The 24959-nt window shown below is 42.9% G+C and overlaps 1 protein-coding gene across 1 annotated transcript in view; it reads left to right on the top strand.

Moving 5' to 3' along the window:
• ttn.2 (titin, tandem duplicate 2) overlaps positions 1–24959 on the top strand; it is a 189777-nt gene that overhangs the window by 84877 nt on the left and 79941 nt on the right. Inside the window, exons 99-139 of the mRNA XM_030428193.1 lie at positions 49–175; positions 414–680; positions 841–1107; positions 1277–1543; positions 2962–3101; positions 3242–3368; positions 5310–5452; positions 8259–8382; positions 8649–8915; positions 9486–9583; positions 9688–9856; positions 9950–10219; positions 10637–10903; positions 11936–12214; positions 13107–13518; positions 13689–13813; positions 13907–14173; positions 14298–14567; positions 15464–15763; positions 15883–16185; positions 16447–16634; positions 16774–16888; positions 17190–17477; positions 17573–17724; positions 18179–18326; positions 18427–18726; positions 18874–19161; positions 19256–19552; positions 19790–19976; positions 20056–20171; positions 20253–20552; positions 20661–20960; positions 21073–21178; positions 21402–21598; positions 21702–22007; positions 22102–22255; positions 23041–23165; positions 23246–23364; positions 23469–23649; positions 23761–24063; positions 24374–24919. Of these exons, the coding sequence (XP_030284053.1) occupies positions 49–175; positions 414–680; positions 841–1107; positions 1277–1543; positions 2962–3101; positions 3242–3368; positions 5310–5452; positions 8259–8382; positions 8649–8915; positions 9486–9583; positions 9688–9856; positions 9950–10219; positions 10637–10903; positions 11936–12214; positions 13107–13518; positions 13689–13813; positions 13907–14173; positions 14298–14567; positions 15464–15763; positions 15883–16185; positions 16447–16634; positions 16774–16888; positions 17190–17477; positions 17573–17724; positions 18179–18326; positions 18427–18726; positions 18874–19161; positions 19256–19552; positions 19790–19976; positions 20056–20171; positions 20253–20552; positions 20661–20960; positions 21073–21178; positions 21402–21598; positions 21702–22007; positions 22102–22255; positions 23041–23165; positions 23246–23364; positions 23469–23649; positions 23761–24063; positions 24374–24919 (9205 nt within the window). The remainder of the gene's footprint in view (positions 1–48; positions 176–413; positions 681–840; positions 1108–1276; positions 1544–2961; positions 3102–3241; positions 3369–5309; positions 5453–8258; positions 8383–8648; positions 8916–9485; positions 9584–9687; positions 9857–9949; positions 10220–10636; positions 10904–11935; positions 12215–13106; positions 13519–13688; positions 13814–13906; positions 14174–14297; positions 14568–15463; positions 15764–15882; positions 16186–16446; positions 16635–16773; positions 16889–17189; positions 17478–17572; positions 17725–18178; positions 18327–18426; positions 18727–18873; positions 19162–19255; positions 19553–19789; positions 19977–20055; positions 20172–20252; positions 20553–20660; positions 20961–21072; positions 21179–21401; positions 21599–21701; positions 22008–22101; positions 22256–23040; positions 23166–23245; positions 23365–23468; positions 23650–23760; positions 24064–24373; positions 24920–24959) is intronic.

The following is a 24959-nucleotide window of genomic DNA, read 5'->3' on the forward strand; positions in this document are numbered from 1 at the left end:
CTACTTGTGTTTTTACTGAAATGCTGAAGTTTGTCGGGCTTCCTGCAGGACGTTGAGATCGTGGAGGATGGAGCCAAACACACTCTGGTCTTGTACAACTGCAAATTGCCTCAAACAGGCGAGGTGGCGTTTACCGCCGCCAACGCCAAGTGTTCGGCTAACCTTAAAGTGAAGGGTGAGCGCTCACTTCCTCACTCTACCTTCTTTTGCAAAGTCATGACACTTTTCATGGTTATATTGAGCACAAGACTTTTCTTTCTGCTTCACTTTTTACTTTAATTTTGATCCTTCTTGCGTTTTAGTCTTTTAAGTTTCTCTTGTTATCTTAACACAATCACAACTGGTCCAAAGCTTTTGTTCGTGAACATCCCAACTTCGCCTTGGTAATGATGTGAGTCTGTCTGAACCAACAGAACTACCAGTCTCATTCCTTACACCGCTGGCTGATGTGCATGTGTACGAAAAGGATGAGGCGAAATTCGAGCTGGAAATTTCTAGAGAGCCCAAAAGCTTCCGTTGGCTGAAGGGATCTCAGGAGTTGTCGAATGACGATAAATTTGAACTCCTGGTGGAGGGAAATAGACACATTCTTGTTGTGAAATCTGCCAGATATGATGACGAAGGCAAATACATGTTCGAGGCTGAAGATAAGAGGACGACTGGAAAATTGATCATCAAAGGTAAATGCAGACGCGAGGCAAACAATGGAGGAAAGCAACCAGTAAAAATGCTGATCTTATATTTTGATCACAAAGACCATCACCATTTGTGTCTGTATGTTTTCATGTCTTCCTGTGTTTGATTTAATTCCCCTCTATGTACGTGATTTCTGTTTGTCAGGTATTCGGCTCGAATTTATTAAGCCGATTAAAGACGTGACTGTGAAGGAACGTGAAACGGCAGAGTTCAGTGTTGAACTCTCTCATGAAAAGATCCCAGTGGTCTGGTACAAAAACGACATCCGTCTGCACCCTAGTAAGGTGGTGCACTTTTCAGAGGATGGAAAAGTCCACACGCTGGCCTTCAAGGAGGTCACCATCGACGACACCTCAATGATCAAAGTCGAGGCCATGGGCAAGACCTCAGAGGCCATGCTCACTGTGCTTGGTTAGTATTTTTTTTACAGGACGCGGCTGAATCGTGTCAAAGGCACGGTTATAAAAACGATGAGGTCATGATCGAAATTCCCAGAAAGACGACTCAGTATTGATTCCATGCTTCTTTACCACTGTTTTCATATCTGGTTGTTACTGGTTTTGTTGTTGCCTTCTTGCAGAGGGCGACCTGTATTTCACGGTGAAGCTCCAGAGCTACACCGCTGTCGAGAAGGACGAAGTGATTTTGTCCTGCGAGCTGAGCAAGGCCGTCGGCGAGGTGAAATGGTTCAAAGACGGTAGCGAAATCTATCCCTCCAAAAACATTCTCTTCCAATCAGACGGCAAGAAGCGCTTGCTGGTCATCAAGAAGGCGGCGAAGAGCAACGTGGGAGCGTACACCTGCGACTGTGGCACCGACAAAACCACAGCCGACCTGAACATCGAAGGTAATGTCTGCGGCGATCCGGCCACTTCCCCCGCCCGCAGTCAAGACTACAGAATCAGGCCCCGCCCACCGCCATTCAGCAAAACCCCGCCTCTCTCTGGGCTCATCTCATCTCCCCTCAATCCTCCATTACTGTGTCCTGTACTCCCATTCTGAGTGTTTGTAGTGTTTGTTATCAGAACACTTGAGGAAAATCCAACCCTATACAACCCTGTAAACATTATAACAACATATAGAAACACTGTATGAACGCTGAAGTAATAATGGAGACATGAATGTAACACTCATGTTAATGTCTCTTTTCTCAGATGTCCATATTAGTGTTCATATGAATGTTATAATATTAAAATAGTCAGTTATACATTTTTTTAATCATTGCTCTTTAACTAAAAAAGTACAAACTATTAGTTTATAACATGTTGATCATATTAACACCTTTTTAAAGTTATTAATTAACAGATGCCCACTTGTGTATTACCACTACAACTATAGTTAACAATATTTTTTGAAAAAGTCTTCATTTAAGTTGTAATTTTAACCTGACAGAAGTTCTTTCCCAGCATGATTTATAAGTAACCTTGTGAGCATTAACAAACATTTAAAAAGACTAAATTCAGGCCGACAAACACATCAAAGTTCAAACTTTCTGTAAATGCTTGTAAAACATCTTTTACATAAGTTGAAATGAACAAAATTACAAGATTTCTGTTTCATAAACTTCTAATTTTTAGGAATTAGAACTCTTTTTTTATTTGTACGATCAAATTAAAACATGCCAAAACGTTTTTTAAGCAGTTTTAACTCTTTTTATATTTTTTGTAATTTAGTTAAATTTGTCAATAACTATTTATTTGTTTATAATCCAACTGTACAAATTTGTACGACATTTGTAACATGTTGATTTGTAGCTAGTTGATACATACTTGTATGTTAATTGCTAGTGTTACTGCTGCTAATACCATTAACACAAATAAGAATAGAATTAATACTTTATAATTATAGTTTAGAAGTTTTTTGGTTTTTACCAGCTGAGAAGAAATGCATTTGGAAACTCAAACTTATTAAATTGATTCCTAAATGTCTTCATAAGCATGAATAATTCAGTTATAAGACATTTATAGAGAGTCTGTTGATAGTGTGGAGATGTTTTATAGGGTTGGGTTATTGTCAAGAGTTGCTCCATGTCTTCTGCTTTTGCACAAATTGTAAGTCGCTCTGAAACAGAGCGTCAGCTTCTCGCCCAAACTGTCACGTCTTCATGTCCACTTTTTCCCTCCAGCGATCATCAGACACACAGCTGTATTTTTCACTGTATACGACATCATGAAAGTGTTCTCACTTGTTCTCTGGGTTCTCAGAGATTTCAGTGAGCTTCAGCTTCTGTTTGGTTTTCTCTAACGTCTTTTTAAACTTCTGCAGAGCGTGAAATCAAGGTTGTTCGCCCGCTGTACAGCGTGGAGGTCACAGAGACCGAGACAGCCAAGTTTGAGACAGAGATTTCAGAGGAGGACATTCACGCCACCTGGAAACTGAAGGGAGAGACACTCCACCCGTCTGCTGTAAGATTAAACACTGACTGACACAAATTAAGAAAAAAATCCAATGAAAATAATTTGACTCATAATTAATACTCAATCAAATCAAGTCAATTTATCATTTACCTCTACTTCTCATCTGTACTGTGAATTTTTCTTCTCAGGAGGTGGAGATCAAGGAGGAGGGAGCCCGACGCATATTGATCCTTTACAACTGCAAGAAGGACATGGCCGGAGGCGTCGACTTCGCGGCAGCGAATGCCAAATCGTCAGCTCAGCTCAGAGTCAAAGGTGACAGAAAAAACACGAACATAAGTCGGAGACAGTTGGTGAAAACATCTGTTGGTAGTTAGCTATAAATGAATGGATCTGAGTGACGCCTCTGATCCTGCACAGTTACCCAATCAAAGATTGGGTTTCGCTTCATAAAAGAATTTATTTGCTGTTGTGAGAAATATGAAACCCAGCATCTCCTTCATCCTGATTGGTTGGCTGAGAAAAAAAGTGGCTCGCGCCATTTACGTTACTTCGCGCTTCGCTGACAAAGTCACATCTTTAACCAGTTGCTGCTCGATCTGTTCCATTTGAGTAAAACTCAAGTTTTCACACATGTAAACAATAATAACTGTTGATTCATTTCATGCAAATTGTCACTTAGTAGCAGCATTTCTAATAATTCGAAAGTGAATGTCACACTGCAGAGACGTGAGCTGCTCCAACAACAACAAACGTTTCTGATGGATAAAGAGTCATCAGGCTGAGATAAAGTATCTCATCAAACACAGATAAGGTGCGTTTGTTTAGAAGTTAACAGCAAATCTGAGAGTCGTTCAGCAAAACAAGACTTTTTTCTCAACGAACCAGTAAACAGGAAAATAAACACAAAACTGTCACCCAACCTTACCAGCAAAACATTTTACATTCCATCAAAGCTAGTTTAACGTTGTGTTTGATTCATTCCAGCTGAAATTCGCACCAGTAAGACACACTGCAGTAGAAACCTCCATCTTAACAAGTCCTTCATTCTCATATTTAAAAAAAAAATAAATGTTAATGCTTTTATAACAAAATTCAGCCGATATGTATGTTATGATTCAATCGCAGCCACTGACTGAAAATACAAGTTAAATATTCGGTAACATAACTCTACTAATTATATAATTTTACAGGTTTTCTGCTTTAGAATAAATCAAAAATATGCTTTGGAAAGCCCAAAGACTTAAAATATTTAGTTTCAAAGGATCAGAAGTTATGTTTGAAGTATTAAATTCAACAATTGATTAATGGAGACAGAAAGCTGAGATTTTACAGGTATTAAAGGATGATCAATGACTGCAATCTAGGCGTATTCTGCAGAAGGAAGTTTAAGAATGATTCTCAATGGTGTAAGTCTTTCGAAACTGATCTCCCATAAATGAAATCACTTGTTGAGAGAGATATTTTGCAGTGTATTAATGTATGTTTTAAAAATCTGGATGTGATAGCTGGTTGTCAGCCTGCAGAGCAACTCTGGCAGAGCAGATAACGACTGTAAACACTTCAGCCTGACAGCTCGCTGATTAAATGGACAGTCCAGCTCTCAACTGGCTGTCACTGGCACTTCACACGGCCTTTAACTGGCCGTAAAGAGGCTTTAATTCAGGAATGTGAAGAAGCCTGTTGTAAATAGTTGATGCTGCTTGTTAAGCTAAACTGACATACTGGATCTCAGTCCAGCCCGCGTAACCAAAGCTTCCATAACACCAGTTACACGTCAGCGTTACAACACGGGCATGATGTCGGCGTTGGGTAACTCCTGCCAGGAGCGCCACATTCTCCTTTTCCAGGAAAATTGCAGGCTGGTGATTGACAGGAGCAGACTGTCTTCTCCTGATGGGTTTGGCAGAAGGTGGCTCTCAGCCAATCAGGCCCCTCGGTTATTTTAGAAGCCACATGCCTTATCTAGAGCAGGTTTGCAATGGTTGGAAGGGGGAGGAAGCGACCCCGTCTCTCACTGGTTTGTGGCAGCCATATACATCTGACGGCAGGTCGTATGCTAATGAGCTTGGCCCCCCAATGCCAAGTCACAGGGCGGCTGGCTTCAGTTGTCCTGAGGGCTTCAGCGGCCTGCCTTCAGTTCAACCACACCATGAGGATTAGCTGTTGAGGATTAGCTGTTTCTCTCTGGGATTTTTGGATCTATTGACCTGTGTCGGGGGGGTGGACTAACCATGTCTTCTCCCCTATCCGAAGCCCGAGTGATCGGCCTGATGAAGCCTCTGAACGATGTCACCGTGACCGCCGGAGAGACGGCCACCTTCGAGTGTGAGCTGTCATACGAAGGCATCGTTGTCGACTGGTTCCTTGGGGGTACAAAGCTGGAACCCAGCGACAGAGTAAGTCCCAACACACCTGACTGAGTCCTCACCATGTTTCTGTAACACAGGTTCAAAGATTGATTCACTTCCTGTAACCATCCCAACACACAACACCTGTTGACATTCAGTTATAAAGACTTCAGCCCTTATGGTGGTTCTGGTCCAGAGCCAGAGCCGCTGGTTCTCGTTGTATTTGTACACAATGTTCAGTTTTCTCTGCACCACGCTGCTCCAGCTTCAGTCTGTCTTCATATAAGGGCCTGCTGGTGGAGCTTCAGGATTCCAGCTGAGCATTCGATCCTTGTTTTGTGATAACGCAGGCAGGGAGCTTTTCTGCCCTGCAAGCGTTTCTACAGGGTTATTTTTAACAGCTGCAGGAGGTTGAGGCGCAGGGCAGGTGGCAACAGGAGCTATTTCACAGCTTCAGTTTTAAAAACACAGGACGTGCTGTAAATGTTTGTATTCGCTTTGAAATCGTTGCTGCTTTCACGCTGATATAAGAGTTGAAAAGAGCTCGTGTGGTGGAGGCCCTGAAACGATATCCAGTCATAACGCAGGATTAGTTTGATTATCGGATGTAACCTGAGAACTCTGTGGTTTCCTTAGAAACACGATCTCTCTCTCTCTGGGTTGTGCAAGTGTGATTGACTACATGTTACATGTTCAATATGATGGACATTCACACGCTCCATCAACTGATCACACCTCAAAATAAAGCCGCTCGTAGTTGTCTGACTGTTTGGTAGACTGCATTTAAGTGTTTTGTTTGAATATAAGTTCATATAAAGTGATTACAGGTAAAAAGTAGTTTTAGTGTTATTTATTTTGACGCAGCAAACATCAACCATTTCCTGTAAACACCAGTGTAACTAACGCAAATTGAATAGATTATTATTGCCCAAACAATGACGCTGGTTTGTGCTGTTACATCTACATATGACTGAGCTGAGTCTCATTTAATAGTTTCAAGCCACAGAACTGGAGAAACATCCAGGTTTAAAGGTGGCTAAAGTCTGATATTAAGCCTTCAAAAGTAGTAAGTAAATCTTATTAAACACAACAGTTTGTCCGGCCACATATTTAGTTTCAGTGAGTAGAACTTCACAAAAGTTCTTTTAGTGACATTTATGAGATGTGACTGACCAGAAAGGCCAATAAAACAATAAAATGGCCCAAACTGTCACCCAACAAGCCCACACAAACAAAAACCAGTAAAAGCGACATTAAGAGAAATTAGAAAAATACACAAACTCCTGAAAAAGTTTAGCTGCTTTACTTTTTTAACGTAATTGACAACTGAATACAAAAAAAAGACATATGAACCAAATACTATCACATTTACATCACAGCTCCTGTATTTATTGTATAACCAGTACAAATCAACAAACACATTTTAAAAACTAAATTTGGACTCATTGGCATTGAAAAATAAAATGTTAATCGTATCTTTAGGTGTTTATTCGGTAAGGAAAGAGATAAAAATGATCCAAGAAAAACTTTTAAAAAGTACATGATGATTAACTGTATAGCAGAAATGTTTTAGAGATAATATAGAGATAACTATATCCATGTTTCTTTTGTTAAAAACAAGGAATGGTACAGATGACATCTTCAGTATTAGAAATACCATATGTTTAATTCCTTCAGTGAAGAATGTGCCGTGGGCTCAGACAGCTCAGTGTGATATACAGTCTTGGATGTGTGGTAAAATCAGCCGTCAGGTGTCAAAGGTCTGTAGTTTAAATCGGGGGAAGGAAAGCAGCTGCCTGCGTTCGTTTTAGCTGTCAGGGCTCAGCTGACTGTGCTGGAGACAGGACAGCTCAAAACTTCAATCTCAGTTCAACTATGTTTGATCCTCACAGACAAAACTCTGAAACTGATTGTATACCTGGCAGGTATAATTCAGGGATATAACCCTTCAAATCACTGACATGGTGTCCTGTAAATGTAATAAACAACAAGCCCATCATGATGATGATAAAACACACTGGCTCAGTTATCTTGTTCTGTGAGCCTGACAGGTGCAGTCCAGGGCAATAAAACCCAATGTTTCAGTGACTCTGTCCTTCGAACCTCTTGGATATAATGGATGATAAACCATGATCTCACTAGCCCTGAGTCTGTGATTTAATCCTGACAGACACAGTTGTGGGAAATAATCCCCAAAATCATCTAAATGAACACTGACTGTAAAATCCTTAATCTTACTGACTCTGTTGACCCTATCAGGCAGTGCTCAGGGCGTATCTGCAAAGTTGATATCTATTTGATGTTATTAGAAGTTAAATGGTCAGTATGGCTCAGAAGTGACTTTAAGCCATTGCTTAAGGAAACTAGCAGTTAGAGTAAAATGACCCTTGAAAAGAGTTAAAGACCAGCTTGAGTAGAGAAAGTAAAACCCTTTCGATGACTGGCGGTTAAACCTAGCAGACAAGATTGAGGGAAACATGCTCTGTTGGCCTTACAGGTGAAGGTCTGGGTGTGTTAAATCCGATCACGACTCCTGAGAACCTGACAGGTTGTGTTCAGGGCAGAGTAAATCATCCACTCTTACTGACTTTGGTGAACCTGACAAGCAATGCTCAGGGAGAGTTAACTGCTGTTAGAGCTACACGCCGCGCTCTGGGCACGTTAAAACAAATGACATGGATTCTGGTGAACCTCCAGGTAAAGTTCAGGGTTTATTAAACTATGCTGACCTGAACCTGACAGGTTGTGTTCAGAGGACGTCTAAACCTGTAAATTACTGACTGTTGGACCTTCAGACAATGTTCAGTTCAGCGCATATTAATCTGATACTGACTGTCTCTGTTGAATCTGACAGGTGGTGGTGAAGGCAGAAGATAAAGTGCACAGCTTGACATTGAGGGACGTCAAGCTGAATGAAGCCGGACAAGTCAAACTCACCGCCAAGGACTTCCAGACCGACGCCAACCTCATCGTCAAAGGTGAGTCTAGTTCGTCTTAACAGCACTTGACATCACTATTGGCCGCGGTTACAGGTGCAACAGAGCACCTGTAATGTATCTGACACTCTCAATCAGAGAGGGCAGCAAAAACACTTTTCAGCCTGTTATTAAGTCACCATGAAAACCACAGATTGTCAATGAAAGTTCTGCATTGGGTTAAATAACAAAGAAAATAATCTTTGTTTACTCTGATGTAGTTTAGCAGAGTAGAAACTAAACATCTGTCTATTTCTTGTCTCCTTCAGAGCCAGCAGTTGAGTTCACGAAGCCTCTGGAGGACCAGACAGTGGAGGAGGAATCCACCGCCACACTCGAGTGTGAAGTTTCCAGAGAGAACGCAGAGGTACGATGGTTCAGAGATGGACAGGATATCCGCAAGACCAAGAAGTACGAGATGATTATCGATGGCCGCAAGAGAGCGCTGCTCATTCATGACTGCACTCTGGATGACTCAAGGACATACACTTGTGACGCTAAAGACTTCAAAACCTCCTGCTTCCTCAATGTTGAACGTGAGTACAGCTGTGAAATACATAATGTTATTGAAGGAAACTTTCTAAGAGTTGAGGAACCCGGTCTCTATCAGGAGTCTCTCAAAAGAGTTAAGTTGCCCAAACAAATGGAGTAAAGAATGACTTGAACCTTCTATAAAAGTTAGTGGACTTATTATTAGAGTTTAGGGATCCCTAACAAAAAAGTCCCTCACTAGAAGAACCCCATAAGTGGTAACCAACCCTGTTACCCCTTAAAACTTGAAATTATTGTAAAGAGACCCCGCAGAAAAGATTGGAAATACCTCAGATGAGTCAATGAACCCACATAGAAGCCAAAAGATTAGACTAAAGAAACCCTTCAGAGATAAGAGGACAATCTCTTGTTTAAGTGACAGAAACTTCTGAATTCAGTAAATTGTTCTTTACAAGAAATTGTAAATGTTACAGAACCTTTTATAACATTAAAATAAAGAAAACTTTGAGTGAGAATAAAACCCTAATTAGAGTTAAGGGAAAATAGACATTGCTGAAGGATTTGTAAGAAGTGAGTGAATCACCCTGTTAACCCTTCGCTCTGCGTGTCAACAGCTCCACACATCGAGTTCTCGAAGCCGCTGCATGATGTCGAGGTCATGGAGAAGGAATCTGCCAAGTTTGAATGTGAAGTCTCCAGAGAGGACGTCAAGGTGAGCACACTGCTTTGTCTGTTTCTTTAGATGAACTATGATTACAGTAACATTTAAAATCATATTTCTGTTTTGAACCTCTCCTCGTGCTTGCTGCCTCACAGGTCCGCTGGTTTAAGGATGGAAGTGAAATTAGAAAGGGGAAGAAGTATGAAATTATTGCTCAAGGTCGCCAACACATCCTCATCATCCACAAGTCTGTGTTTGACGATGAGGCTGAATACGAATGTGACGCTAAGACCTCCAAATCCTCCGGCATGCTCACTGTCGTTGGTAAGAATAAACCCACTGTGAGCACGTAAGACTGCTGAATTTAGCTGTGACATTCAGTTGATATCTGACCTGCATCTGTTTCTCTAATTGCAGAGGAGGAGGCGAGGTTCACCAAGAACTTATCCAACGTGGAGGGAACTGAGACGGACAGCGTGAAACTGATCTGCGAGGTCTCCAAAGCCAGCGTTGATGTTACCTGGTGCAAAGGAGATGAAGAACTGCCGGAGGGCGGTCGCTATGAACACATCTATGATGGGAGGAGGAGGATCCTCTTCATCCAGGACCTGAAGATATCTGATGCTGGAGAGTACAACTGCAGGCTGAGTCCCAGCAACAAAACCTCCGCAAATCTCAAGATTAATGGTATGAAGGAAAATGTTTGTGATCACTTCCGAGCCTCTTTATCTTTATAGAGCTTTTCAAATACAAAGATTAAGATGTTTTTGATTAGACTGGTTCTTTTTTCTTTTTGGTATCAGAGGAGGAAATTAATAGACAGATTCCAGTTGTCATGACCTCAAAAAGTAGTAATTCAAATCCATGAATAATTGACATTTAAATTGTCTTAAATCTGAATTTGTGATTTCTTTATCACTTCAAACATTTCAAATGTCATTAATCTATCTTTGCATTTCTTTTTGTCACAATGAGCCGAGCTCCTCTGAGCAAACTTTCACATTTCTGATGTTTGTAATCTTTTTTTTTTTTACTTGTTTTATTATTGAACCAGTCTCAGACCAAACTAACCTCCGCTCCCTGACGGTGCTTCTTGTGTTTCAGAACTGGCTGCTGAGTTCATCTCTAGGCCTCAGAGCCAGGAAGTGGTTGAGGGCGAGAAGGCGGAGTTCACCTGCTCCGTCTCCAAGGATACCTTTGAGGTCAAATGGCTTAAAGGCGACAAAGAGCTGGAGGCAGGAGACAAATACCAGATGGTGAGTGACGGCAAGAGACGAGCTCTAGTCATCAAGAACTGCGAGCTCAAAGACGAGGGCGGATACAAAGTGATGATCGGAGCAACAAGAGCCAGCGCTGACCTCACTGTGCGCGGTAAGCCCCGCCCACGAACACATTTTATATCAAGTCAAGAGGGAAAAAGCTTTACGTTTATCTGCATCACTGAAAATACCAGCTAGTTTTAAATACGTTTATAATTAATAGAAACAGAAATGCCATTTTTGTATCCCTGTATATCCTTTCGACCTTTCTGGAGATAATTCACTCATTTCGTCAAAATGTAAAATTTTACTCCTTGTTTGATGATAATAATCATTACACAGGAGAACAATTGTATAAACACACATTCCTGCTAGAGAAAGAAAGGGATACATTAAATGTTATAAAACTCATGTCAAGAAAATATATTTGAGTTTTTTTAAACTGGAAATCTGCCGCAGTAAATAAAAATGTCAAATTCCTGTCATGATTTGGAGTTGGAAAGACAAAACTCTGTTTTAGCAGCAAAACTGAGCTTCCATATGTTTAAGATTGGTGAGGTGTTGTCGACAAATGTATATATGGTGTTAGTTTGAGTTCTATTTTTCAAAGTTTTTCAAAGTTCTTAGCTTAATTTGTTTCAACTTAAAAAAACTGGGTAAATAAATACATTATCTTTACAATTGTAATTTCTTTAAATTCTACTTTTTATATTAGTTCAAATTCTATCTTAATGTTGTTCTAGTTTTTGTGCTAATTAAAAAACATGTATTCATCAGATTAACCCTGAACAGACACAAAACAAAACTGAACATTTAAGAAACTATCCATAATTAGTTTCTCCTTTTGTTTGTTTTTCTTTTTTTTTTCATAAATTTCAATTGAAACTTAATAAAGTTTGAGCTTACAAAACCATCACGTTTCATGAAATCAATTTTCTCAATCATCTTATTTAGTTTAGTTTATTCGTTCAAGCTTAAATGTATTTATTTAGTGTATTTAAATTCAGCTTCACCCTCAACATTAAGAAATCTGCAGAGTTAATGACTTGAGCTTGATCCCACTAACATTAATCACAGTGGTCTCAAACACTGAGGCTCAGAAAGTTTTGCTCATCAGCATCTCTGGTGTCTCTTTGCCCTGCAGAAAAACTGAAGATCATCACGCCACTGAAGGACACGGAGGCCAAAGAAGGACAGGAAGTCGTCCTGAACTGCGAGGTGAATTCAGAGGGAGCGAAGGCCAAGTGGCTGAAGAACGAGGAGACATTGTTCGAGAGCAGCAAGTACGTGATGGTCCAGAGAGACAACGTCTTCTCCCTGAGGATCAGAGACGCCAAGAAGGGAGATGGTGGCAACTTCAGCATCAACCTGACCAATCAGAGAGGAGAGCAGGCCAAGAGCTCCTGCACCCTCTCCATCACAGGTCAGAGACGGGGTTACTTCATTAGTTACTACTACTGTAGGTACTGCATTAGTTACTACTACTGTAGTTACTTCATTAGTTACTACTACTGTAGGTACTTCATTAGTTACTACTACTGTAGTTACTTCATTAGTTACTACTACTGTAGGTACTTCATTAGTTACTACTACTGTAGGTACTTCATTAGTTACTACTACTGTAGTTACTTCATTAGTTACTACTACTGTAGGTACTTCATTAGTTACTACTACTGTAGGTACTTCATTAGTTACTACTACTGTAGGTACTTTATTAGTTACTACTACTGTAGGTACTTCATTAGTTACTACTACTGTAGTTACTTCATTAGTTACTACTACTGTAGTTACTTCATTAGTTACTAATACTGCAGTTACTTCATTAGTTACTAATACTGCAGTTACTTCATTAGAGACAGAATCCAAAGTATGAATAGTATTTAAACAAGGAAGCCATCACTTAATGAGGGACATATTGAATAAAATACTGTGATTACCAATTTAACATACTTATTTTCAGAGGTTCATCTTTTTATCATTAACATTCATGTCTAACAATTCAGAAATTCCAGAAGCCCTAAACGTAACCTAGATAATAAGTATTATTTCTTCTGTTTTTTTCTGCAATGATTAGTTAAATTGTATTTCATGTTTGATAACATGCAAACAAAAGTAAAGCAGCAGCCACCTCCTGTTCTAATCTGGATCTCTGTCACAATTCAAAGTCTTTTCATGTGAATAAGATTAGAAACAAATGAGATTAAAGTTATTTTTCTTTTCTTTTGGATCCCTCGTGAGTTGGGATTCTTTCTACAACACTGAACACTGTTTCTTGAGATGTTCATGTGTCTGTTGTGATGTTTTGTGTTGTTCAGAGGAGAGTCTGAGGATCGTGGTTCCTCTGGAGGACATCGACACTCAGGAGAAGAACAGCGTGAGCTTCTCCTGTAAAGTCAACAGGCCCAATGCCACCCTGAAGTGGATGAAGGCCGGTGAGGAGATCACCTTCAACAAACGCATCGTTTACAGAGTTGACAAAGAGAAGCACACGCTGACCATTAAAGACTGCAAGCTGGCCGATGAGGGCGAGTACACTGCAGTCGCCTCCGCAGACAGCAAGTCCACCGCAGAGCTGATCATCAGCGAGGCGCCGACAGACTTCTCCATCCAACTGAAGGACCAGACCATCACCGAGTTCGAGGATGCAGAGTTCACATGCAAGCTGACCAAAGAGAAAGCTGAGGTTAAGTGGTACAGAAACGGACGTGAGATCAGAGAAGGACCAAGGTACGTCACCACAGAACCCTCAGAACCTCATTATTAAACTCATTATAACTTCATTTTATAAGCCATGGAAAGATGTTTTCTTCATTAGCACTTCATGTGACCACCCTGAAACTCACTCAGATTTCTCACTCATGCTCCCTTTTAAATAACATTTTATTTATTTTCCCCAGATACATATTTGAAAAGGAAGGAAAGATGTGCACCTTGCGTATCAAGGAGTGCAGACCCGATGATGAGTGTGAATATGCCTGTGGTGTGGACGACAAACGATCCAGAGCTAGGCTCTTTGTTGAAGGTGAAGTTTTGCAGAATTTACTCTGTATGAACTATTTTTTATGTTCCCACTCTGGATGAACTCTAATCTAACTAATTTCTGTCCGTCCTACAGAGACCCCAGTGGAGATCATCAGACCACCACAGGACGTGTTTGAACCTCCAGGCTCGGACGTTGTGTACGAGGTGGAGCTTAACAAAGACAGAGTGGAGGTGAAGTGGTTGAGGAACAACATGACGGTCGTCCAGGGAGACAAATACCAGATGATGAGCGAGGGTAAAATCCACAGACTGCAGGTGTGTGAGATCAGACCTCGAGATCAGGGAGACTACAGAATCATCGCCAAGGACAAAGATGCCAAGGCCAAGCTGGAGCTGGCAGGTAGGAGTTCAGGAAATAATAATAATAATAATGATAATAATAATAATCACATGCTGTGAATGTAAGGTCGTGTTTGGTTAGACCAACAGTGGTATCACTTACTAACTCTTCCCTCCTCCTCCAGCTGTGCCTAAGATAAAGACCACAGACCAGAACTACGTCACAGACGCAAGGAAGCCCATTGTCATGGCCGTCCCCTACAGCGCCTACCCGAAGGCCGAGGCCGACTGGCTGTACAACAACCTGAGTCTGGCGAAAGACAACATCCACACATCTGCCGACCGCACAGAGTACCGGCTGAAGGACCCCGTGAAGGCCGATGAGGGCCGCTACAAGATCATCATCAAGAACAAACACGGAGAGGGAGAGGCCTTCATTAACCTGCAGGTCATCGGTGAGTTCTAGGAAGCTAAAACTGTTTGCTAACGACAGACCAAAACTAGGCTAACTTTTGGTCAACGGCAGCAGGTTTTTTCTACAAAGATAAAGCAAGTTAACATGAATTTATTAAAAAATACTGAATACCTGAACTTTTCATACAAAATGTCAGTCGCCAAGATGTTAAAATTACACTAATGTTAGATGTTATTTTCTGCTCAATCAAAAAAAATTAATTCACTCCCATCACTTTTAAACTGTGAAATACTGACCAAAAGCAAAAACGTTATTCGAGTCATACTTGTGAACGTAGTTTAGATCAAGTCTACATCATTAATTATAACTGGGAAACTTTTTACTTTTCTACATCATTCATAGTAAATAAATACTTAGTTTCAGACATGTAGTGTATAAAATGTAATGATATGGGAGAGCCTGAACCCAAATACTTCACGCTTTAGCAAAGTCATTGAGATTTTGCATTTTAACCCTCAGACAAACAACTCAACTCAAATTTTAATGTAGCGTGAGGTTTATAAGACTTATTACGCACTCATGAGCGTGGTTTTTCAAAAAGATATTTGAATATAGATATTGGTCATAGATATTTGAACATTTCCGCTCTCATCAGTTCTCAGTTCTGACTGACTGCTGGGAGTCTCAGGTATTAATTCTGTGTGTGGTTGTTATCACGGTTACTGATACCAGCTGGCTCATTAATGCTCGTGGCTGTTATGACATCTGTCGTTTGATGCCGAGTATAAAAAACAGTCGGTGGAATGTGAATTGTTGTTAAATCTCCAGGGAAGTGATGAAAGTATGAGGATAAATGGTGCCGCAGACAAGGATTTTAACAATAAATTGGCATTACACTGTTTCAGATACGTTTATGTAACTAAAATGTCCTTGTAGATGTCCCGGGACCCGTGAAGAACCTGCAGGTGGTCGACACAGCTGATGGCGAAGTCAGCCTGGCATGGGAGGAGCCAGAGAGTGATGGTGGCAGCAAGGTCATCGCCTATGTGGTGGAGAGACGTGATGTGAAGCGTAAGACCTGGACGCTGGCCACAGACCACGCTGAGAGTCCTGAGTACACAGTGACAGGACTCCACAAGGACTCCATGTACCTGTTCAGAGTCTGTGCCCGAAACCGGGTGGGCAGTGGACCCAACGTAGAGACCGACAAACCAGTTCAGGCCAAGAACAAGTTTGGTAAGAATTACTATTATTTTCATTGATATTCTCATGGTAAATGGTTGAATCAGGCACAAATAATAATAAATAATACTCTATAAACAGTTTACTGATCCATCCCATCTGTCCTCCTGCAGATGTTCCTGAGGCTCCTCTGAATGTGATTGTTGGAAACGTCACCAAGTTTGGCTGCACCGTCGCCTGGGAGCCTCCTGTGTCGGATGGAGGTTCACCCATCACCTCTTACATCATCGAGCTGCGTGACAGGACGTCGGTGAAGTGGTCACCTGTCCAGCTGACCAAAGCTGATGAGCTCAGTGCCATTATTAACGACGTCATCGAGAACAAAGAGTACATCTTCAGAGTCAAAGCAGAGAACAAAGCTGGTGTCGGCAAGCCCAGCGCCGCCTCAAAGCCCGTCAAGATCATGGATCCAATCGGTGAGTTTGGTTGGAAAAGGTTCATCAGACTTAATAGTTCAATTAAATTATACATTCTTTACTTTGGGTTAAAATTTTTGATTATTACGTTTATATTTATGTATTAAAACCTTCTGGCCCTCCATGAACTGCTTTACATGAAACACCCTCTCATTGCGCATAATAAAACAGATAAAAACCCATCACAAACTGAAATGAAAGAGTCGCCTCGGTCTCTGCTTCAGTTCCAGTAACATTTGTTCTTTTGTCTGTCTCCTGCAGAACCTCCCAGTCCTCCCCAGAACCTGGTCTGGCAGGATCAGAACAAGAACTCAGTTCAGCTCACCTGGGAGACTCCTCTGAGGAACGGAGGCACTATGATTACCGGATATATCATCGAGCGCTGCGAGGATGGCACCGACAAGTGGCTCCGCTGCAACGCTCGTCTCTGCCCCGACCTCTTCTACAAGGTACAGATAACAATTCAAACACATCCTCATTTAAAATTAATTTCTTTTAAATGTTTGTAGGGGTCAATACACAAATTCAATCACACATTTATTCAAATTTTATTTTGTTTTATCTTGACTATTTAACTTTTTGTTTCAGGTGCCTGGACTGAAATACGGAACCAAGTACAACTACAGAGTGTTTGCTGAAAACGCTGCTGGACTCTCTGACCCATCAAACACCATTGGACCTCTGCTGGCTGACGACCCACATTGTAAGAGTTTCACCATCAATGATAATGATAATGTTAATGTTATTGTAGCAGTTATGTGAAAGTTCACATGAATTATATCACACTATTGTGAAGGAACATGCCCTCCAAAGACGAGGCTGTTAATTCACAGGAGAAAGCTCTCCAGCTTCTTCATTGTAGATTTTATCCAGTTGTAGCACATAAATGTCTGAATAGGCAAGCTGATAGAAAATGGGTTCTTAAAAAAAGAATTTCAAAAGCAAATGTTTATAGCTACATATAATGTTTGAGTTCCCATCATGCCTTTCTCTCCCCTCCCCAGTCGCCCCAACCTTCGACCTGAGCGGTTTCAAAGACGGCCTGGAGGTGATCGTCCCTCAGCCTCTCAGTATCAGAGTCCCCATCACCGGATACCCAACCCCCATTGCCAAGTGGACCTTCGGAGAGAAGGAACTGACCACTGCTGACGAACGTGTCACCATGACAACCAAGTCCACATTCACAGAACTGATCGTCACACCGAGCGTCCGCCCGGACAAAGGCACCTACACCCTGCAGCTGGAGAATGACGTAACATCAGTCTCTGGAGAGATCGAAGTCAATGTCATCGGTACGATGATACTATTGTATTATTTCTGGTTCTAAACTTTTTAAAAAATGTTATCAAGCTGTAGATTTCACTGTATTTGTGTTTGTGTCCTACAGCGGCGCCCAGTGCTCCAAAAGACTTCAAGGTTGTGGAGGTGACCCGGCAGCACGTCCACCTGAGCTGGGAGGCTCCGGAGCATGACGGAGGAAGCCCTCTGACTGGCTACCAGGTGGAGAAACGCGATGTGTCCCGCAAGACCTGGGTCAAGGTACGTCATCAACATCTGTGTTCAACCCAGCTGATGATTAAAATTCATGTTCTTCTAGTGTACTTTAACTGAACAGTTCACCCCTAAAGAAGTGAAATTCTGTCATTGTCTCCTCCCCCCATGCTGATGGAAAGTCAGGTGATGTTTGGTAGCCAGATAGTCATAAAGTGGCTCCATACAGCTTGTCCAGCGTAATTTTCCAGAAGATATCATTGATTATAAAAAGACATTATTTACACCCTCAATGCCCGGTCGAGACAGCTTTTCAAATCCATTTTGGATTTTAATTACACTGGCTTTTTAGATTGTGCTGATATATAGAGTTCTGTAGTTATTAGGACTATTCTCTCACACTTCAACTGCTGCATCGGGGTCTTTATTCAGCCGAACTAAGGATCTCTTTGACCTGACATTTGACAGTAATCTCAAACTCTCTCTCTCTGTTCTCTCTTAGGTTGTCACAGGTATCCAGGATCAGGAGTTCACAGTCACTGATGTGGTTGAAGGAAAGGAGTATCTGTTCAGGGTCACTGCCTGCAACAAGTGTGGACCAGGAGAGCCAGCGTACATTGACGAGCCCGTCAACGTCTCCTCTCCTGCCAGTAAGTAAAAAATGTGTCTTATTAACGAACTTAAAGAAAGTAAATAAGTGAACAGTATTATTAACGTCCTATTGAAACCCTCCGTCTCATTTCCCTCCAGCCATCCCCGACCCTCCAGAGAACCTGAGATGGAGAGACAAGTCAGCCAGCGGCATTTTCCTGACCTGGGAGCCACCCAAGTACGATGGCGGCACTGGCATCAGAGGCTACAATGTGGACCGCTGCCAGAGAGGAACCGATAAGTGGGAAGCCTGTGGCGACATGGTGCCGGAGCTGAAATGCCAAGTGACGGGTCTGATTGAGGGCCAGTGGTACGCCTACAGAGTCCGAGCCCTGAACCGACTCGGAGCCAGCATGCCCTGCAAGGCCACAGACGAGATCCAGGCTGTTGATCCCAAAGGTACCAAGACATTACTTTACTCCTCTCGTGTTAAACAAAACCTTTCATATAATAAATGTTGTATTTTACTTTCTATAAACTTTTTTGTTAATCTTCATCTAAACTGCAAAACCTCCGACTGACCCTTTGTCCTAATTGTCCATGCAGAGGCTCCAGAGATCCAGCTGGACGCCAAGCTACTTGCTGGTTTGACTGCCAAGGCTGGCAGCAAGATTGAACTCCCCGCCGAGGTGACGGGTAAGCCCGAACCTCGTGTGAAATGGACCAAGGCCGACCTGGTCCTCAAACCTGATGACAGGGTGTCCATTGACACAAAGCCAGGACACTCCACTGTCACCATCACCAAGACCAAAAGAGACGACAGCTCCACCTACATCATTGAGGCCACCAATAGCAGCGGCCGCGCCACTGCCACCGTTGACGTCAACATCCTTGGTAAGACCAGTTCACGACGGAGAAGAGGAATTTAAAGATTTTCATGGTGACTTTCTTCTGGTTAATTAAATCTAAATGTTCTTTCCTCACACAGATAAGCCTGGCCCTCCGGCTGCCTTTGACATCTCTGAGATCACCAACGAGTCCGCCTTCCTGGCCTGGAACCCGCCACGTGACGACGGCGGCTCTAGAGTCACCAACTACATCGTGGAACGCCGAGCTGTCGACAGCGAGATCTGGCACCGGCTGTCCTCCACCATTAAACAAACCACATACAAACCTGTGGGCCTGATCAAGTTCAAGGAATACATCTTCAGAGTCTTCGCTGAGAACCAGTTTGGTGTTGGCCCACCAGCTGAGCACCCACCCATCATCGCCAGATACCCCTTCGGTAGGTCACCTGACCAACGACTATCAACAAACTAAACATCAAACTTTACAGTTAATGTGAAGCTAATGCCAGCTAACTTACTAAAGATTCATTAGCATTTGTACTTGTAGATTTCCAGCACATGTGAAATACATTTGTTTTAATCTCAGACAAAGAGGGATCCCAGTCTTGTGGGTGTACTTGTCTTCAGTCTAGTAGTTGCTTGGATTAACCTCTGGCCTCCTGTCTTGTCCTCAGACACTCCTGGAGCTCCTTACAAGCTGGAACCTTCAGACATCGCCAAAGACTCCCTGACTCTGGCCTGGTATGAGCCTGATGAGGATGGAGGAAGCCCCATCACCGGATACTGGGTGGAGAGATACGAACCTGACCACGACAAGTGGATCAGATGCAACAAGCTGCCCATCAAAGACACCAACTACAGGTGAGTCTACCTCCTGAAATGAGTTTGACACCTCTTTGTTGGATGTCATTGTGCTGATGTGATGTGTTTTCTTCTGCAGAATTAAAGGTCTTCCCACAAGGAAGAAGTACAAGTTCAGAGTCCTGGCCGAGAATCTGGCTGGAACTGGAAAACCCAGCAAGGAGACAGACCCGATCCTTGTCAAAGATCCTATTGGTGTGTTTACCTTCTCACTTTAAGTCAGAATGGGCATTTAAAAATATTTATTTTAATAACATCATGTTCTACCTCCTCCAGATCCTCCATGGCCTCCTGGTAAACCCACGGTGAAGGATGTGGCGAAAACGTCCTGCTTTTTGATGTGGACCAAACCAGAGCACGACGGTGGAGCCAAGATCGACAGCTACATCATTGAGATGCTGAAGAGTGGAACCGTGGACTGGATTCACGTGGCAGAGGACATCAACAACCTAGAGCACTTCCTGAGGGGCCTGATGGAGAAGCAGGAATATTCGTTCAGGGTGCGAGCTGTTAATGTGGCCGGAGAGAGCGAACCAAGCGAGCCCAGTGACCCAGTGCTCTGCAAAGAGAGACTCAGTGAGTTACAAAACAGTCACAACATATCAAACTCATAGTCCAGACAGACAAACTTGCAAACTGTTGCTCTAGAACTCTGATTGACAACCTTTGTCTTGACATTCTCAGATCCTCCTTCCGCTCCTCGCTGGTTGAGCGTCGTCAGCATCAGCAGGAACAGTGCCGACTTAAAGTGGACAGCTCCTGAGAGAGATGGAGGCTCACCAGTCACCAACTATGTGGTGGAGAAGCGTGACGTCAGGCGTAAAGGCTGGCAGGCTGTAGACACCACAGTCAAGGAGCTGAAGTACACCGTGACTCCACTCAATGATGGATCACTCTACGTGTTCCGTGTTGCCGCAGAGAATGCTGTGGGTCTCGGACCGTTCTGCGAGCTGCAAGACTCTGTGCTGGCCAAAGACACTTTTAGTAAGAGAGTAGTTCAGTCATGTATATATGAATTATTTCAATCAGAAGGATGAAGAAAATCCTCATTGTTTGCTCTTTTGATGCAGGATAATAAGATTTATTTTTGTTACAGCTTCTCCTGGGCCACCGTACGCTCTCACTGTCGATGCTGTGAGCAAGAGATATGTGGACCTGTCATGGGAGGCACCTAAGAACGATGGTGGCAGACCCATCCTCAGGTACATTTTTTTTTCACGTAAATCTTTATGAGCAAAATATTTTCAACATCAGATAAATCCATGCCAACCAGAAGATTAGTTTATTTGCAGCTCTACACCAATGTCACTTCATGCACTTTTATAATATCAAAGACATTGGATAGATACATTTGCAACCCCTGACCCATATGTTGCAGTGTTTGTTGTCAGTGGTGTAACAGTAGGAAGCTTGTTTACCTTTCAGATACTCTATTGAGAAGAAAGAGAAACTTGGAACTCGCTGGGTGAAATGCGGTAAGACTTCAGGTCCAGACTGCAAGTACAGAGTGACCGACGTCATCGAGGGAACAGAAGTTCAGTTCCAGGTCAGGGCCGAGAATGAGGGCGGTGTCGGTCATCCAAGTGAACCCACTGAGATCCTCACCATCGAAGACCCAACAGGTTAGTTCAGTCATGAGTCATGACTCATCTAAGAAAATTGAAGAAAATAAAATAAATAAGAAAAGTGAGAAAATTCTAAATCTGTCCATCCTGTCCCCTCAAGGTGTGCCATCACCACCCATTGAGCTGCACGTGACTGGAGCCAGCAGGGACTTCCTGTCCATCGCCTGGAAGCCTCCGCAGAGGACTGGCGGCTGCCCCATCAGTGGCTACCACGTTGAAATGTGTGAGGCCGGCACAGAGAAGTGGATGAGGGTCAACTCTCGTCCAGTGAAGGAGCTGAAGTTCCGTGTGGAAGAGGGTGTGGTCCCTGAGAAGGAGTACATCCTGAGAGTGAGGGCCATCAACTCCGTGGGAGTGAGCGAGCCCTCCGACATCTCTGAGAACGTCTTTGCCAAAGAATCTGACTGTAAGAACATCAACTCATGCTCCTGGGCAAAGCTCTGTAAATCATCATATTGAGACCAACAGGTCAACAAGTTTGTTTTTTTCTGTGTTTCCAGGTAACCCAACACTTGAGTTCCAGACTCTGGACCTGGTTGTTGTGGAAACAGAGAAGCTTCACATCCCAGTTCCCTTCAAAGCCGTCCCCTCACCCAGAATCACCTGGCACAAGGACGGAAAGGAGCTGAAGGCTGACGAACGCCTCGGCTTCAGGTCAGTGCTAATTATTTTTTCCTACCACTAAAGAGCATACGCAAACTATGCACCAGTAGAATTGTTTCCTCCGCCAGTATTCAACATATCAACATAAATGCCATCAATGACTCAGTTTCAGTAAATCATCCACTTATGGTTTTGGTGATTTAGGTAATTCACTGTGATGATTTGATAGAACAGAAATTGTTAGGATTGTTTCCACTGGACCACTTCCACTTCTAGTGCTTGTTGGTAGAAAACGTTTAATTACAGCAGATTTACATTATCGATTAATCTGCACATTATTTTCATTGTTTATCAGCGAAATTTTTGATTTATGAAATGGTAGACAGTATCGAATAATGCTCCTCACAGATTTGTCCGAGCTTCACTTTATCGGATATAAAACATATATTCATACTGGAGATCCTGAAACCAGGATTGAATCATTTTGGCATTTTTCTTTAGAAAATCAAGAAGCTGTTAACTTTTAACATTTATTAATTATCAAAATCATCAGCTCAAGTAATTTAAGAAAATAAATGCCGAAATATTTTGGCAGCTTCTTTTCTTTCTGACATTTAATAGACCAAACTAATTAGTCAGCAATTAAATGAATCACTAGTACCAGCCCTAGACTCATTTGCTTGACTGATGTTTAATGTCCTCTTTGGCAGCTGATTGATTAACCATTTCAGCTTTAGTTTCATGCTCTTGTGTCTGCTTCAGGGTCTTTTGTGTTCTAGTGTTTTTTCTTGTCAGTGTGAGCAGCAGTGGCTGATGGGATTGTTTGTGCTCAACAGGAAGGAGTATACTTCCTGTCACCTGGAGGTTGACAGCAGCATTCACGCTGATGCAGGACAGTACAAAGTGACTCTGGAGAACAAACTCGGAGCTGCCAGCGCCACCATCAACGTCAAAGTCATCGGTACACAAATAAACCAGTTTTACATTATCACGTCCTCATCAATATGAGCATAAGATTAACACGTCTCTGTCTGTCTTCAGGTCTTCCTGGTCCCTGTAAGGAAATCGTGGCCTCTGAGATCACAAAGAGCTCATGCAAATTGTCCTGGGATCCTCCAGACTACGATGGCGGCAGCCCAGTTGTTCACTACGTCCTGCAGGTCTGAGATGGTGGTTTAAAATATGACATCAGGACCTGAAAGACTTCAAAAAATGGTTGAATTGATGGAGTTTTTTTGTTTGTTATATCCTTGTGCGTGCACAGCGGCGTGAGGCTGGGAGGCGAACGTACGTAAACATGATGTCCGGAGAGAACAAAGTGAGCTGGCCCGTGAAAGACCTCATTCCCAATGGAGAGTACTACTTCAGAGTTCAGGCTGTCAACAAGATCGGAGGAGGAGAGTTCGTTGAGCTCCGCAATCCCGTCATTGCTGAGGACCAGAAACGTAAGAAATTAATCTCAAAATCAACCAGTGCATTCAAATGGACTGTCTCTCCCTGAAAACTATTTTGTTTGGGTCAAAGAGGAAATTTAACTGAAATCCGTCTCACTCCAGATGCTCCCGACCCCCCGGTGGATGTGGAGACCCATAACCCCACATCGAACACCATCACACTGACCTGGAAGCCACCTATGTATGATGGTGGTTGCAAGATCATGGGCTACGTCCTTGAGAAGCAGCAGAAGGGCGAAGACAAGTGGGAGAGGTGCAACGACTTCCTGGTGCCCGTCCTGTCCTACACCGTCAGAAGGCTGACGGAGGGCAAGAACTACACCTTCAGAGTTAAAGCTGAAAACGCTGCCGGGGTCAGCGAGCCATCACGCAACACGCCGTACGTCAAGGCGTCAGATGCTGTTGGTAAGGACGACATCAGCTCCTGACAACACCAAAAAAGTCTTACAGTCTCACATTAGAGGTTTCTTAGTCGTTACCAGGCAGCCAAGTTGCTGTTCCTGACCAAGAAAGGAGGTCATTTTGTTATCTTTGAACAGAACAAGGCTAACTGTCCCTTTGTTTCAAGTCTTCATGCTAAGCTAAGTTAACTAATCACTGATGGAATCTTCATATCTAGCAAAATAAAAGCAATAAAAACAACATAACAAGGTTTTGGTTTATCAAGTTTTGGTTTAGTGAATGTTAGCTTAATTATACCTCCATTATTTCTCAGATCCTCCGAAAGTTTTCCTGAGTGGCAGCCTGCAATCCGGTCTCAGCGTGAAGCGAGGCTGCGAGATCTGCCTGGACGCCAACATTTCTGGTTCGCCGTATCCACAGATCACCTGGTACTGGAACAACCAGGTGATCCAGCCTGAGCCACTCCGCAAGAGGCCTGAAAAACCCCTGAAGAAGAAGGTGGAGAAGAAGGAAGAGGAGAAGAAGGAGGGAGAGGCAGAGAAGAAAGAAGTGAAGGAGGGAGAAGAGAAGAAGGAAGGAGAGGTGAAGAAGGAAGGCGAGGAGAAGAAGGCGGAGGAGAAGAAGGAGGAGGAGAAGAAGGCGGAGGAGGAGAAGAAGAAGGAAGAGGAGGCAGCGGAGCCGGAGGTGGAAGAGACCGACTACCCGACAATAAACGAACGTCTGTCCATCAACAACAGCCGCAGGGGAGTGTCCTCTATCGTCATCACTGACTCGATGAGGGTCGACCACGGCGTTTACATGGTGAAGGTGGAGAACGACCACGGCAAGGCCTCAGTGACCTGCGAGGTCAACGTGCTCGGTGAGAAATCTTCTCTTCAACTGTGACTTCTGCACTGTGT

Source organism: Sparus aurata, chromosome 9, assembly GCF_900880675.1.
Source record: "Sparus aurata chromosome 9, fSpaAur1.1, whole genome shotgun sequence".
Classification (NCBI taxonomy): Eukaryota; Metazoa; Chordata; class Actinopteri; order Spariformes; family Sparidae; genus Sparus; species Sparus aurata.